The sequence below is a fragment of the Taurulus bubalis genome (assembly GCF_910589615.1).
Source record: "Taurulus bubalis genome assembly, chromosome: 5".
Taxonomy (NCBI): Eukaryota; Metazoa; Chordata; class Actinopteri; order Perciformes; family Cottidae; genus Taurulus; species Taurulus bubalis.
Genome location: NC_136593.1, coordinates 21,211,674 through 21,225,682, shown reverse-complemented (window position 1 = coordinate 21,225,682; position 14,009 = coordinate 21,211,674). Strand labels below are relative to the sequence as shown.

Sequence of the window (14,009 nt, the reverse complement as noted above, 5' to 3'; positions counted from 1 at the left end):
AAGTCTCAATCAATCGCTCAAACTTTATTTGTACAGCCCCTTTCATGCAGGTTAGTGCAGTGTTTCACAGATGACTCACAAGCCGTAAAAAGAGACGGGACAATAATACATTATGTAATTGAAAAATGTATAGTATTAGCTGCCAGAAAAATTAATAATAGATTTATTTCAAATGTCATGGTATTGCATATGAGAGAAATGTATTTAAAATATCATCGTATGGTAAAAATATATAATTTGTGTTGCAACAAATGGTTATTCTTATATAACGATCAATCAATCTAATGATTATTTATTAAATGAGGCAATCATTCTTACAAAAAAGGCACATTACAGCCAGTAAGCAAAACAAGTTATTGTATAGTATGTTACAAGAGAAATGAAAATACTAGTGTACTATGTTGAAAGAAGTCATATGTAGAAGGAATTTCATTAAAAAGTAATAGTATACTACCTAAAAAAAAAAGTCAGAAGAAGTCATAGAATAGTATGTAAAAAAAATGTCATAAAAAGTCCACAGTATAGTAAGTCAAAAAAGCAATACAAAATCTGTTATATAGTATGTAAAACAATTGTATGAGTAAAAGGCCATACATAGTACTACGGGAAAAGTAATAGCATTTGTATAAAAAAAGTGTTAGTTTAGTGTCAAAAAGTGTTGAAAAGAAAAGTTATGGTAAAGTAGTGGTATAATCTGTTGGGATATGTAAAAAAAGTCATTGGATAGTATGTGGAAGAAATTCTGTGAAAGATTCTGTAATATTACAAACAAGTTCCACTCCAGTATATCTGTAAGAAACCCTGAAAAGCCACAATGTAGTGTTCAAAATGTCATAATATAGTATGTTGAAAAAGCCATGATAAAGTCTACGTATAGTATGATATAGACACATAAATAGTAAGTCATAAAATAGCCATAGAATAGTATGTGAAAATATCATAGTAAGTATGTCGAAAAAAGTCAGAAACATAAGCCTTAAGGGCAGATAGAGATTGATTTTGTTGTTGTTGATCTTATTTTCACCATCGTCCCAAAGTCAGTTTAAACCATAAACAATTCTCTGTGTTATCCTTTTACTTTGTTATAGTAAGCTATTGTGATGATTTACATAAAAACACAGTTCAAGGAAGGATTGTATTTCTTTTAATTAAAATAAATCTTGCCATTAGTCATTTCAATAATGTATCACTAGCTCTCCTCCTGCCGATTTCAACACGGATTTGTTGTTCAAAGTGCATCATTATTAGACTACCTACTAGAAAGCATTAATGCCAATCTCCAGATTGCATATTTTTTACTCAGAGGATGAAGGCAGTACAACTTTGTATCACACTATGATGCATAAACTATGTGATTAATTTGTGGTTCACATGACTCCCTGCTATTTTCATACATCCAAAATGCTCTGACACGGCTGATATGAAGCACCTTTGTAATGTTTACACAGAAAATAAATTGGCACACAAACGGGAGAGGAGATTTCACTGCACACAAAAAGGACGCGTCTCAATGCAGCAATCTGGAAACCGGGATACCGTAGCTTCTTCAATTATCATGTTTATGAAACCAAGACTTCTGTAGATTTCGATTTTTTTCCCCCACCCCTACTTTTTAAAAATAATAATGCCAGTTTTATTTTTATGACATGCTATATTATGTTTCTTTATGGCTTACTGTAGTTCCTGAAGCAATAATCAAAGTAAATCCCTGTGATGAGCCTCCTGCTGGTTCCCCAGCTGCTCCTCCAGCTTTTTCTGGAGGACAGAGGGGCGAAAAAAAGACAATTGTTCAATTATAAGAATATGTCATTTGACTGTTGCAGTTTCCAGCTGTGTCGAGACGGTGGTGTTACTCCAGTCCACCTCTGCTCACCTTGATGTCCCGGTCTCATCCAGCCTGCTGCTCCTCCCCAACACCTTCTGTCTTTTTCTCTGAGAATCAACAAAGAAGACTTTAAACAGCCGTGACGTCAAATTTAGGCATTCAGAAGTTCTGGATGCCAGAGATATTACTATTCTTGGGATGAGGAATCATACTTAACAATGTCTACATGTCAAGATGTTCATATATAGTACAACAGATAAGTTGCTTATATTATGACAATCGTGCATTTAATGAGGAAAGTGCATCGTTTCAATGCTTTTTTTTCTTATAGACCACATTGGCCACTTATAGACCACATTGGCACATTATATAAATATATATTTATATATATATATATATATATATATATATATATATATATATATATATATATATATATATATATATATATATATATAGATAGATAGATAGATAGCAAAAACATTGGTAACACTTTATAATAAGTACACACTATTTAGCATTAGTAAAGCATAAACAAACACTGAATTCATCATTCATAAAGCATTATTCCAACATGAATACTCATTAGTAACTCATTCATAAACACAGTTATACATGTTTCATTCTTGATTATTAAGCTTGGGTTTCATACTTTATAAATGATGGATTCCCCATTTGTAAATGAAGTATTCAGGACTTATAGATGATTAATAAGATCATTTGTAAAGTGTTAGTAAATGATAAAAACAATGCTGCAATTCATGATGAATTCAGGTAGTTACTACTTGTTAGTTGAGTAGTTACTACTCATTAGTTAAGTATTAGTTAAGCATGTTCTGTGACCTTATCTAAAGTGTAGACTATCTATGCTTTACAAAGCATTAATACATGTCATGATGAATTCATTAGTTACTCCTCGTTAGTTCAGTAGTTACTACTCGTTAGTTAAGTATTAGTTAAGCATGTTCTGTGACCTGATCTAAAGTGTAGATTTTCTACCCTTTTGGATGCCTGGTCAGAAAGTCTCAGTCCCATCACCTGGCTGGAGTTATTTCTGACCGGGCAGCGTGGTGGGACACACCGGGTCCTCCTCCTAGCGTAAACACGTGTCCCACGCTGATGACGGGTCACCACCTCCGTAAATCCGCGCAAGCCAGTTGATGTTAGCCGATGCACATCAGTAGCACGAGTGGTGGCATGTTTCTCACAGGTCACAGAACATGCTTAACTAATACTTAACTAACGAGTTCTAACTACTGAATGAATGAGTAGTAACTACTGAATTCATCATGACATGTATTGATGCTTTATTCTATTTGTGAAAATGCAAAAAAGGAAGATTTTTTGTGAAAATGTGAATAACTAGACAAGGTGTTACTGGGGTTTTTCATTTTTTATTTTTCTTCACACATTGTATTTATTATATATGAAACACCAATAAAAACAACACAAAGACAATACATGATGAAATAAAAAGTGATACAGACAATATGAGGGGAGATGTGAAATGATTAGTACACAGGATCAGACAGGTCTTTCTCATCAATTAAGAACTTTTATGATAAACTCTTTATAGTATTGTCACATCCTTTTTCAGGAAAAATTCATACCCTTACTCTGAACAAAGTCTTCATATAGAGGTCTATCGCTAAGTGCATTTTAAACAAAGATTTCACCTTTATCAATCCATTTTTTTATGTATCAGAACTTGTTTGTTGTCAATACGTGCTGATTGTTCCATATTATGCATGTGAATAAAAAAGATGTTTGACAGCAATCTTCCAGTCTTTAAGAGCTTTTTTGTTAAAAAAAATTGCCAGCTTGAGAGGCAGTTTGCTACACTTATAATTACATGATAACAAATGTCTTGAAAATCTAAAGAATCAAAGTCAAACCAAAGAATCAAAGCCTACAGAGTAGTTTCTAATGCATGATTTGTTTTAAACATAATCACTTTTGTTTTTCCAAATGAAGTTAAATGAAAGAATCGGTGGGCGCAGGTCTTTGGATGAACATAAAGTCAGATGGTACATTATTCTTGAGACAGCTGTGCATCCTGTATGTACGGTAAGGTCCCGTTGCAACCAGCAGTTAAAGGTGGCTTTGGCTTTTTCTACCTTGGGTGAGAAGCTGACTCATACAATATACTAAGATATCTTGTGATTTTTCTTTTTCTTTTTACACCAAAGCCTCTGATTGATGTCTTATCAGAAGGATACTCCTTCACACTTACTTTGATTCATTGTAAGACCTGAGGCCTTGGAGACATTATTTCAAGCTTCCAATATGACCGACTCTTGAGCTCTATATAAAAAATAAGTGTAATCAGCTAGTCGACAAGTTATTACATTATTTTCTCCTATTTCTAAACTTTCAACATCCGTGCAACATACAGCTACTGTGATGTTATTCTATTTCCCATAGAATTACATTGGGGAAGAGACATCTCAAGCTGTGGATATCTTTTAGATATCTTCCCTGTACTGTACTGTAATTTGTTCCTAAACATTGTAAAATGCACTATGAGCTGAATCCACAGTAATTCTCGTGCTGTCGTTCATGTGAATGAGCTTGAGATCGAGCAGCTGAGAGGCGGGGTTAGAGGAAACGCTTGTGCCGCAGGGAGGACGTATTTTTGTGGGCCAACCGAGAAGCAAGCATCGCATCGGTTCCCTCGACAAATAGCCGACGGGATTTTCTTTCCAGAATTATTGCAGCTCTGCAGCAGACACAGTTCATGACACTAACACATTTCGTCCAGCAAGATAATCTACACACAACTGAATATACTTTTCAGATGTTTGAGGCATAAATACAATCAGCCAGAAGTAAAGAGTTCATGTTCATGTGTTGCTATAAGATAAGTACATCACAGTCCCATTACATCACGTCACCAAGTGAACCAAAGGCAGACGTGTGGTTGGCGTGTTGACGTCCAGCCGTCTCTTTTTGACACTTGCCAGCAGCTGCCTTTTTTGAGACACTTAAAAGCTTTAAAATTCACATGGGGGGTATTTACTAATATATTTTATGCTGTAAAACCAAACTTTTGAATCTGTCAGGCTTGTGTTAACCACAGACTTTTCAGACATCAAACCAAAAACCCATTAAAAAAAACTGTTGACTTTGAGAAGAGGGAAGCGGAAGGGCAAACATGTCATCACATTTCTGGGGTTATTAAGGACTCCTTCCAGCAGGACTTTATGGGCCCATAAATGCGGAAGACTGTTGGAAAATCCGGGGAAAACATGTAAAACCATTTTTGGGGCTTTATGCACCACTGAGCATCGGGACGAACGAGAGCCCGCCTCCAAATGTGTACTCGTAGGTTTGATTTGTAGGCGTAAACTTGAGATTGACACATACAATCACATTTTGTAGGACCTTTATTTTCCACCCACGAACGTAAAGATGTGTAACTGCAAACCTTTTTTGTAACCTTTGTGCAAATCTTCTCCATGCACTCACATATTGTATTATTTGTGTGCGCTAATCTTCATTTGTTCACAAAATGTCAAGCACAGCAACAGTTCTCCTTTCAGATCCATCTCTTTGTTCAGATATTTTTACTTTTTATTTCAATGAATTTGGTCAGATTGTTTACACATTCACACATTTGAATGTGTTCATAAAATGTTTGCACACACTCAGATATGGTGATTCACAATCCTTTTGACCCTATTTGGATTCTAGTTCTGTGGCTCTGGGGGAGCTTTGTCAAGTCTTAGAAAATAATCCCTGATGATTTCCTGGTGACGTCATGAGGGGTTATCCCAGGCTATGTTTTGAGACTACACATTTTTAACAGAAAACTTGTGAGATGTGGAGTTAGAAAGCTGAGGCCATTTACAATGCATGAAGGATCTAATCAGGCGGAAACCTCTGGTCTTGAAAAGGGAGGTCAATGCTAAAGTGTTTTGAACTAGCATTGTTTTTAATGGCCATTAGGGGGCGACTCATCTGGTTGCAAAAAAGTTAGGTTGTAACATTTATGAGAAAACTAGTCTATGAGGAAATTACTTTTCACTTGATTTATACCCTCAATAAACATTGTAAGATAGTTTCAAGTCCTCTTCAATACATCATTAAATATTCATTTAGTAAATTATGGTCCCCTTCAGAGTAAAATAGACGATAAAGCAGGGTAGGCTTTAAGGCGGGGCTACCTAGTGATTTACAGGTTGTGTTTTCATCCTAGAAATGTAACCCTTTCTCAGTGTGTTCTGAGATCATTTAAGTTAACTGTCACCTTTTGGTTGCCCAAAAATGTTGCCCTTTCAACGTTTGGTTGTAGCTCCACCCTCTCGTGTCACCACAGGATGGTAATGGTGACCAAAATCGCACGGGTCAAAAAATGCCGAACTCGAGGTTTCAAAACGGTAGTCAAAAAAAGAAAGGGTGATGTCACGGTAACCACTTCCACTTCTTATACATAGTCTATGGGTCTAGAAGGCAAAGTGTTGCATTAAGGGAAGTATAGCATCCAGTGAACTTGACCCATGGGGAGTAAAAGTTGGAATTTGTAGTGCTTTGTTGTTTTAATTTGAGGAGTACTATACTATACTACTATACTATACTATACTGGATCACACCTTTGATACATGTTCAAGATGTACCATCCGCCATAACATCCAGGTGTTTTTATCAATATAAATGAACAAATGACGAGCATAGAAGAAGAATATTCCTATCATGTCAGTCCTCATATGTATTGACGGATCGACCCACAGAACTTGACATTGTTCTATAAATCAATAATCTTTATTGACACAGTATAAACAACAAACAGCAACAGAGGAAACCCTCATGTAGAGCGTATATGGACAGTAGACCCAGTACATCTCAGAGGGGCTGACTGAGACAGAAGCATAGACATGGGGCTTATCATGGGTCAGATTCCATGGTACACATACGGTATACACAAACCTAACAGATGCATGAACCTTGCACGTTGCCAAAGCCATTCAGTCGATTTGCAAGTGGACAGAAGAGAGAGGACAAAAGTACAGTCATGCTGAGCAACAGTTAGCTACAGTATGAAACAGAGTTATTACATAAAAACCAAGTAAATCATCTCTTTAGAAAGGTTCTTTTATATAAATGATTTGAAGTGTACAAAACAGTATATTACACATTTCTTGATGCATGATTCTGAGCAAGACCCAGTAGCCTACAGCACACTTCCCTTCAAAGTACAAACTACTGAACTGGATTACAAGCTACATACAGACTACATTGTACCTCTGTAGCACAGCTGTCCCACATGGCATCAGGAGACTATGGGGAAAGGAAAATATCAGCAGCATTGTCTTTTAATAAGAATACACACCTATAAAAATGCACCAGGCCTCATATATTGCCAATATCCCATGCGAAATAGCAGAATGCCATTCAAACTAACCTTGGTATCCTCAGCATTGCACAAAGGATGCTGCCCCCCCCCTCCCTACCTGATCCCAATCACATACAAGATCTTTCAACACAGCAGCATGTAAACATCACCGCGGCTGCTTCGTTGTTCTATGTTTTCTAATGTTTTTGATATACATATGATAAGTTAAGGCTCTTTAAGGACCTGAGGATTTTGAACATATGATGAGGCACACAGAAGGCAAATAATAGCTCTAGACACAGGGCTAACTGAAAGGATGAGGAGCATGAGACAGCCACAAGGGTCCGGTCACCAATGCTGTACAATGGCCAAGATAGAGGAACCCAGGGGAGATGCTCTCCAAAATAGCATGGTGCTATTTCCGGTAACGAGGTCAATAGCTATCACTTCACTTGGATGGCTCTAAGGTACCCCATCGACTTTTTTGGGGGAGTTCTTGGTCACCTTCCCCGAGAGGACTGGCACCAAACAGCAGCATGATAAAAAGAACTCCATGCGATTTTTATGATGAACGAGTTAATGGTCGCTGTAATCATTCCGTCTACACATGAAGCGATCCCTTCTGATCTTCCTTATGATGTCATTTCCAGTTCAGCGGAAGCCCCCGAGGGGCTTCAACATTCTTCTGTTTGTAAAATCACGTGGGTATCTTTGTACGAGTAGCAGTCGTCTACGTTTATTGTCAGTGTATTATCCCAGCAACAAACTTAATGTATTCCTCTGCTGCGCCTCAGCAAGGAAACATTTGGAAGAACACAATAAGTGGGCTTTGGATGAGAGCTACTTTGGATTTAGCGAACTCAGACTGCTACAGCCTCTTGTGGCCCCCAACCTTCTCAGTGTAGTCAAACTGCAAAGGGCCTGGGCTCAGTATCGGTGCTCCATACCTTTAGGGTATCAACCCAAAAACTTCATTAATATTGAATCTTCTTCAGTCAAATGATACCTACATTCGAATCCTTTTTGTACCTTAATCGAGAAAAAAAAGACTATTTGTATGGTTTTGCTTGATGCGGCGTATGATTGGACCACCCAGACAAGCTGTACTGCCTCGATTCATTAGGCATTTTACCAAACTTAATGCTTCCATTTATTTGATGGGAATCGAATGAAGTAAAGAAAAAAAGGTATAAAATTGGGTAATCTTGGTATCTGTATCACTTCAAGAGTGGTGGTTTTGGTACTGGCATCGTAATCTTTTAAACAATACTCAGCCCTAGACAGGAGGAATGATTCATATGACTCATAACTCAATGTACATATTGTATGTGGGTATTGTTCTACACAAGTAAGTGCAAGTTAGCATTATCTGATGTTGGATAATAACTTGTTTTTTATTTTGTTTATTTTTTTTACTCTTTGTTTGCTGAAGATTCATGACCTAAAAAGAAAATCGTAGTTTAGTTTTGAAAAAAATAAAGATGGCTGACTTCCAGTTTGCTAAAGCTAACACTTTACTCGTGCGGTAAAGCATTAGCATGTGCTGTCATGAGTTCCAATGCCAATCCTAATAATTACCTACAGTACTTGGTAAGATGACCAATAATGACAAGCACCCATGTCGATGCGGTCCTTTGAACGAAACATTCGTGACATATTGCAGAAACGGAAATGCAGAGATGTAACACAGTAACAGTTAATAGTTCATTTACTTGAAGAAAAGAAACTGCTCTTTGCTGTTGGAACCAAAGTCAAGTATTACCTTATTTTTTTAAGATAAAAGGTGCACTGTCAAATCACATTCTTAACCTCCGGTCTGGAAAATTTGATGTTATTTGCCATGCACTTAATTGTTCTCTCACCAGGAAGCCCAGACGGACTTTCAATTGATAAAAGGAAAAAAAAATCTATAAAAGCTCATCATGTCATACAAAAAGATGCATATAAGACATTTTTCTCTTGATTTTTTTTTCTTATGAAAGCTGCTTTGGTAACAACATAGTCACGACATCGCTCAATCTCCTTTACTTAGCCTGGGTGCTGAAGGGGAATCCTTCCCTATCATCTCAATGGCGTATATTTTTTTTTAAAATGTATTATTTATATTTTTCTTTCTTCCTTTTGCCTCTAAAATCTTGATGAATGGATCTAGTTACACCAGAGTGGGCTGTGTTTACGTTCCGCCGTAGAGCTGTCTCCACATCAGATGCAACGTCTGCTGAGAGCTGTTTGTCATAAAGATGTCCGTGCTGTGAAAGACAGCGCTATTGTACTCAGGGCTGATAGAGTGGAGACCTTGGATGCTGAGCCGACTGCGTTGGGGCCTGAAATGGTATGGGAGAGAACGGGGCCGTTAGTGTGTTCGCAGTGGGCAAAAAAAACAGACATTTTTAGCCATTTCACTTCGTTAATCGGCCGCCTCTCTCTCTCTCGTCTGCATCAGCTGAGAACACTCATTTCCAAAAATTGCTCGAGAGTTATTATTACTTGAGCGTCGAAACGAGACATTGAAAGTATTCTCAATAAATTGCCTAACTTTTCATGCAACGCTTGCGTTATGGTGTCACGTAGAGGCCCTGATTACAAAAATGTCTCATGTGTAGCGCATTATTTCCCCGCTCCCTCTGTTCCTTTTGGAGACGATGATAGCTAATCTGTTCAGGCAAGACCACAGCAGGGGGAGTGGATTATTCAGCTCGGCCACGAGGGAGGCTCCAACTATCTCTCCACTGACCTGGTATCCTTGGGATGGTGATCTGCCTGCTACTGCTGCCTTCCCCTCCCTCTCCAAATGGCTTTATCTGGATGATATAGTCCTCATCAGTGGGCAGGGCGAGCTCCACAGAGGTCGTGTTGGTTTCCATGACGTGGCTGTGTCGATTCTTCTTGTACAGCACCTGAGGACGAACGGCGAGAGTCGAGTCAAGAGTCAGCCGCGGAGGCAATAGCCGCAAACACAATTTTCTGATTAAGCCGAGCAGCTGAGTGCTTACTTTGTAACCGGTGACCTCTGACTCGTTCTCAAGGGCCTTGACCTGCTCCCAGTTCAATATAATCTTGGAATTTGATGTGTTCCACATCACTTTAACTGGCGGCTGACTCGGCGCTGAGAGCAGAAAAACACATTATTCACCTCAATGAAAATGTTAACCGTGGCCGAGAGTGGCCGGTTGTTATAATCACATCCAGTGCTTACGTGGTTTCTTGGTGGTAACGTTGGCCGTGGTGCTGGGGGGCCCCGGTCCAGCCGTGTTATACGCCCGTACGGAGATGTAATACGTGGTGCTGCCTTTCACCCCGCGGATAATGGTAGACGTTTGATTTCCCACCGTCTTTTGCACACTGGCCGTGTCTTCCTTTTCACTTCTACTCCAGTACCTCAGCTGAAAGGCAAGGGGGCAGAACCGCAGACGTGAACGCGGAAAAAACACGACAGACATCTTAAAAGCTTTCTGTTACACCCTGTCAATGAAGTGCAAACTGGCAACGGGGAGATGTGAACTCAACTGGATGAAATACATGAATTGGTTTGCTGTGTGCTCGCCAGACATGTGTCGAGGTTTGAAGTTATGTGGTAAAGAGTGAGGTCAAACATACCAACCCAAAAAAGGAATCCTAAAAAAAACCCTGCCATCAACTTCCACTGATAACAGATTTCCTTTGTCAAGCCGCTCCGCTTGTCAGGGCTGAAATAGCCGGCACGCCTGACAGCAGAAATATAATTTGCCTTTCCTCACAGGAAGGGTTTGCTCAGGCCCTGCTCCTTTGTTGACTTTGAGTGGTCAACAATTTAAAAATTCTGGCACTTTTAAGCAATCCGGGGACGAAAACAGCGCCTTTGTTCACATCTTGGATTTCAATAATGAGCGGAATTAAAATGACAAGAACTAACTGAGCGCAAAAGCCAGTGTCTGCAACTGCTTTGTTGTGTGGATTAGAAGCTAAACGCTCTATCCCTTGGAGTATTGCATCAGTACGCTAATCAGGGTGGTTACAGTACTTAGGTAAACAACAAGAGAAACACAACTAAACCCACAGGCATGGGACTAGGCTGGACCATTATGCATGCAGCAAGCTATTATCTCCCGTGCCCAAGGTGCATGAGCCTGAAACACTCATCAATAATAAAAGAGAACAAGATTCAACAGCATAAGTTGCCATGTGCTTGCACGCGCACATTTGGATCCAATGGAAGCACACGCACTCGCACACGCACACGCACACACACAGTATTTTATTGTAGCTCACCTCATAGCCCAGGACTCTTTTTTTGCTGGCATTCCAGGGCAGAGCTTTCCACGAAACTTCAATCTCGGATGCAGAGAGGCTCTTGGCACGGACCCTGGTGGGAGCTCGACTAGGCTCTGGAGTTAATACATAAAGACTCAGAAGTAACACCGGGCTTTGATGACCCATCAAAGTGGCGACATCAAAATGCTTTTCAAAGCTATTTCTTTCATTCGAACAACAGAGCGACGGAGGTTTTAAGAAAGTTGCCTGCAAGTGCCAATAGAAGAACGCTGGCTGCAAGATCACTGGTCTAAGCACGGACTGGAGTGGCAGAGCGAGTGCTGCGACCCCGTCGCGTGTTATGTGTCACAGGAAATTACACGCACCTTCCTCGGCGGAGTTGATCGTGGTAACGGGTCCAAACGGCCCCTCCCCCTCGTTGTTGTAAACCCCGACCTTCACGAGGAAAGGCGAGAAGGGCTGGATGCTCTCGTTCTTAAAGACGTATTTGGAGGCTTCGGCGGACGGCACGGCGGCCTGCATCCATCCCGTGGCCCCGTGGGGCCGGAAAGCCACCACATAGCCGAAACCCGGTCCATTCTGCAGCTCCTCTGGAACCGGCTGGAGGAAAGGGGAGAGAAAACAAACACAATTTTAACAATATTTAAATAATATAAAGACCGAACTTCAATGCAATTGTGTACATACAAATATATATATTTAAAACTCACTAAAAACCAAGATTGAAAACATGGCTTTCACATTTTTGAGGCAATGCTTTGCCTTAAATATAACATGCTGTGCACACAGAACCTATTACTAGACACATCCATTACACAGTACAGTGCCCTCAGCATGATACCATAAACTCTGTAGTCCAGAGTGATAACATGGCTCATACATTTATAGCGGCAGACTTCATTCTGGTGGATGAACCCACTTCAATCTCGTCCACTAAGAGATACACGCTCATATAAAAAAGCACTTTGCCGATGACATTAGTTTGTTTCCTTCACAGAAATATTTGTACACACTTACTTCTCAATATTAATTTAGTTTGCCGTAATATGTGAAACTCAATTGTTATTGTATACAACATTTGTAGTTTAGTTTGTTTCTTCAGTTTTTAATAAACTTTGTACTTTATTATTTTTACCCATACCTCAAAAATTGTAATATTGTCTGGGCTGCTTATTCCCCCAACCTGACAATGTGCTACATGCGGTAATCAGATTGAACACCCTGCAGCGCTCTTTTGAGATATGAATGTTCATTCTATTTCCATAAATGTAACATTTATATATTTATATATTGTGGCTGTTTTTCTCCTAATAATTGACGTATGTAAGTATAATTGTGTTTATTTCACTGTTGGAAAATGTTTCTATTTTCTTTTGTGTGTTGTAATAATGTGTTTCATTGCTATTCTAGTTTTTTTGTGTTTTGTCACATCTGTACACTGCACAGAAGATGTCTCATTATCTAACGTGCAGATTGCACATTAAACCCATATGACATCAATGGGCTCTTTACACTTTTGCCATCCTCAGAATAAAAGTTGCATTTTCAGCCTCACTACAGGTATCGCATAAAATTTGTAAGCACAAGTCAAAATTAAAAATGCAACACTGCACCCCTGCTTTGTCTCAAGAAAAATGCCTCAGGAAAATTCAGAGCCGAGGCAGAATGGCGGCTTTGTTAAGCAGAAGTAGACTTCAATTGAACCCTTGCATTTGGAAACATCAACACTGATTCTGTAAAACGTTTCACAGCGGGGGCTGATGATTGTGAGGAGCCGGAATAAATTCATGCTTTTGGAGCTGGACTGATTTGCAACGGGCTTTTCAGGAAAGAAAGGGAGAGAGAAAGACAGAAAGAAAAAGAAAGAAAAATTGAAAAAAATTTGGGACTTGGAAGGAACCATTGAGTTTAATTATCTTATTGAAACCTCAAAAGCATTTGTCTTTCCCCTAGGGTGACAGCAGCAGTTATTGCCTCTCTGTTCTTAAAAATGAAATGCCATACATTAAGCCGCTCAGCTGTTATTAATGAAACAGAGGCCCAGATCCACAGAGAATAATGGCGTCTGGCTCCCTCCTCCATGGGTGAGGGGGTCCCGAGCAGGCTTGCTTACCTCCCATGTGATGACTAATTCGGAGCGACTGCCACCGCCTCCACTCACATTAGCTGGTGTGACCTTCGGAGCTGGAGAGGAAGAAGACAGATCAGCTTAGCCCTGTTGACTTCGCACGACGCTGAGAAGGCACTTGTAATCATTTTCCACGTCGCTACTCCCGAACGGCGGAGAGAGCGAACTTTTTGACATGGTTGAACTTCAACATCTACAAATTCAGTGAGATAGCAGCTAAATTCTCACAGCTGAGTCAGGTTGGGAGACTTGGTCAACCTGTGTTTATTCCAAAAAGAGCACACAAAGGATCCAACCTTGGTGAATTCAGCTCCCTCAGGGTACATTGGCGATTGCCTTTTTTTTATCTTACTTTTCAATTTTAATAGAATTCCAGTACAGACCATACCCAAAGTTTAACATAATAGTAATATACCGGGCTAAATGTTGCCAGAGTTACCAAATTGGGGAGGCTAGCTGTTTCCCGTCTTTAC

General features: G+C 39.5%; 1 protein-coding gene across 1 annotated transcript in view; it reads right to left on the bottom strand.

The window, feature by feature from the left end:
* Positions 1-9,349: 9,349 nt before the first annotated feature.
* Positions 9,350-14,009, bottom strand: part of cntn4 (contactin 4) — a gene marked incomplete at its 5' end in the record, with an annotated part of 121,723 nt that continues 117,063 nt past the window's right edge. Inside the window, 7 exons of the mRNA XM_079218912.1 lie at positions 9,350-9,481; positions 9,892-10,054; positions 10,151-10,263; positions 10,354-10,540; positions 11,406-11,521; positions 11,774-12,008; positions 13,522-13,592. Of these exons, the coding sequence (XP_079075038.1) occupies positions 9,390-9,481; positions 9,892-10,054; positions 10,151-10,263; positions 10,354-10,540; positions 11,406-11,521; positions 11,774-12,008; positions 13,522-13,592 (977 nt within the window). The 3' untranslated portion in view covers positions 9,350-9,389. The remainder of the gene's footprint in view (positions 9,482-9,891; positions 10,055-10,150; positions 10,264-10,353; positions 10,541-11,405; positions 11,522-11,773; positions 12,009-13,521; positions 13,593-14,009) is intronic.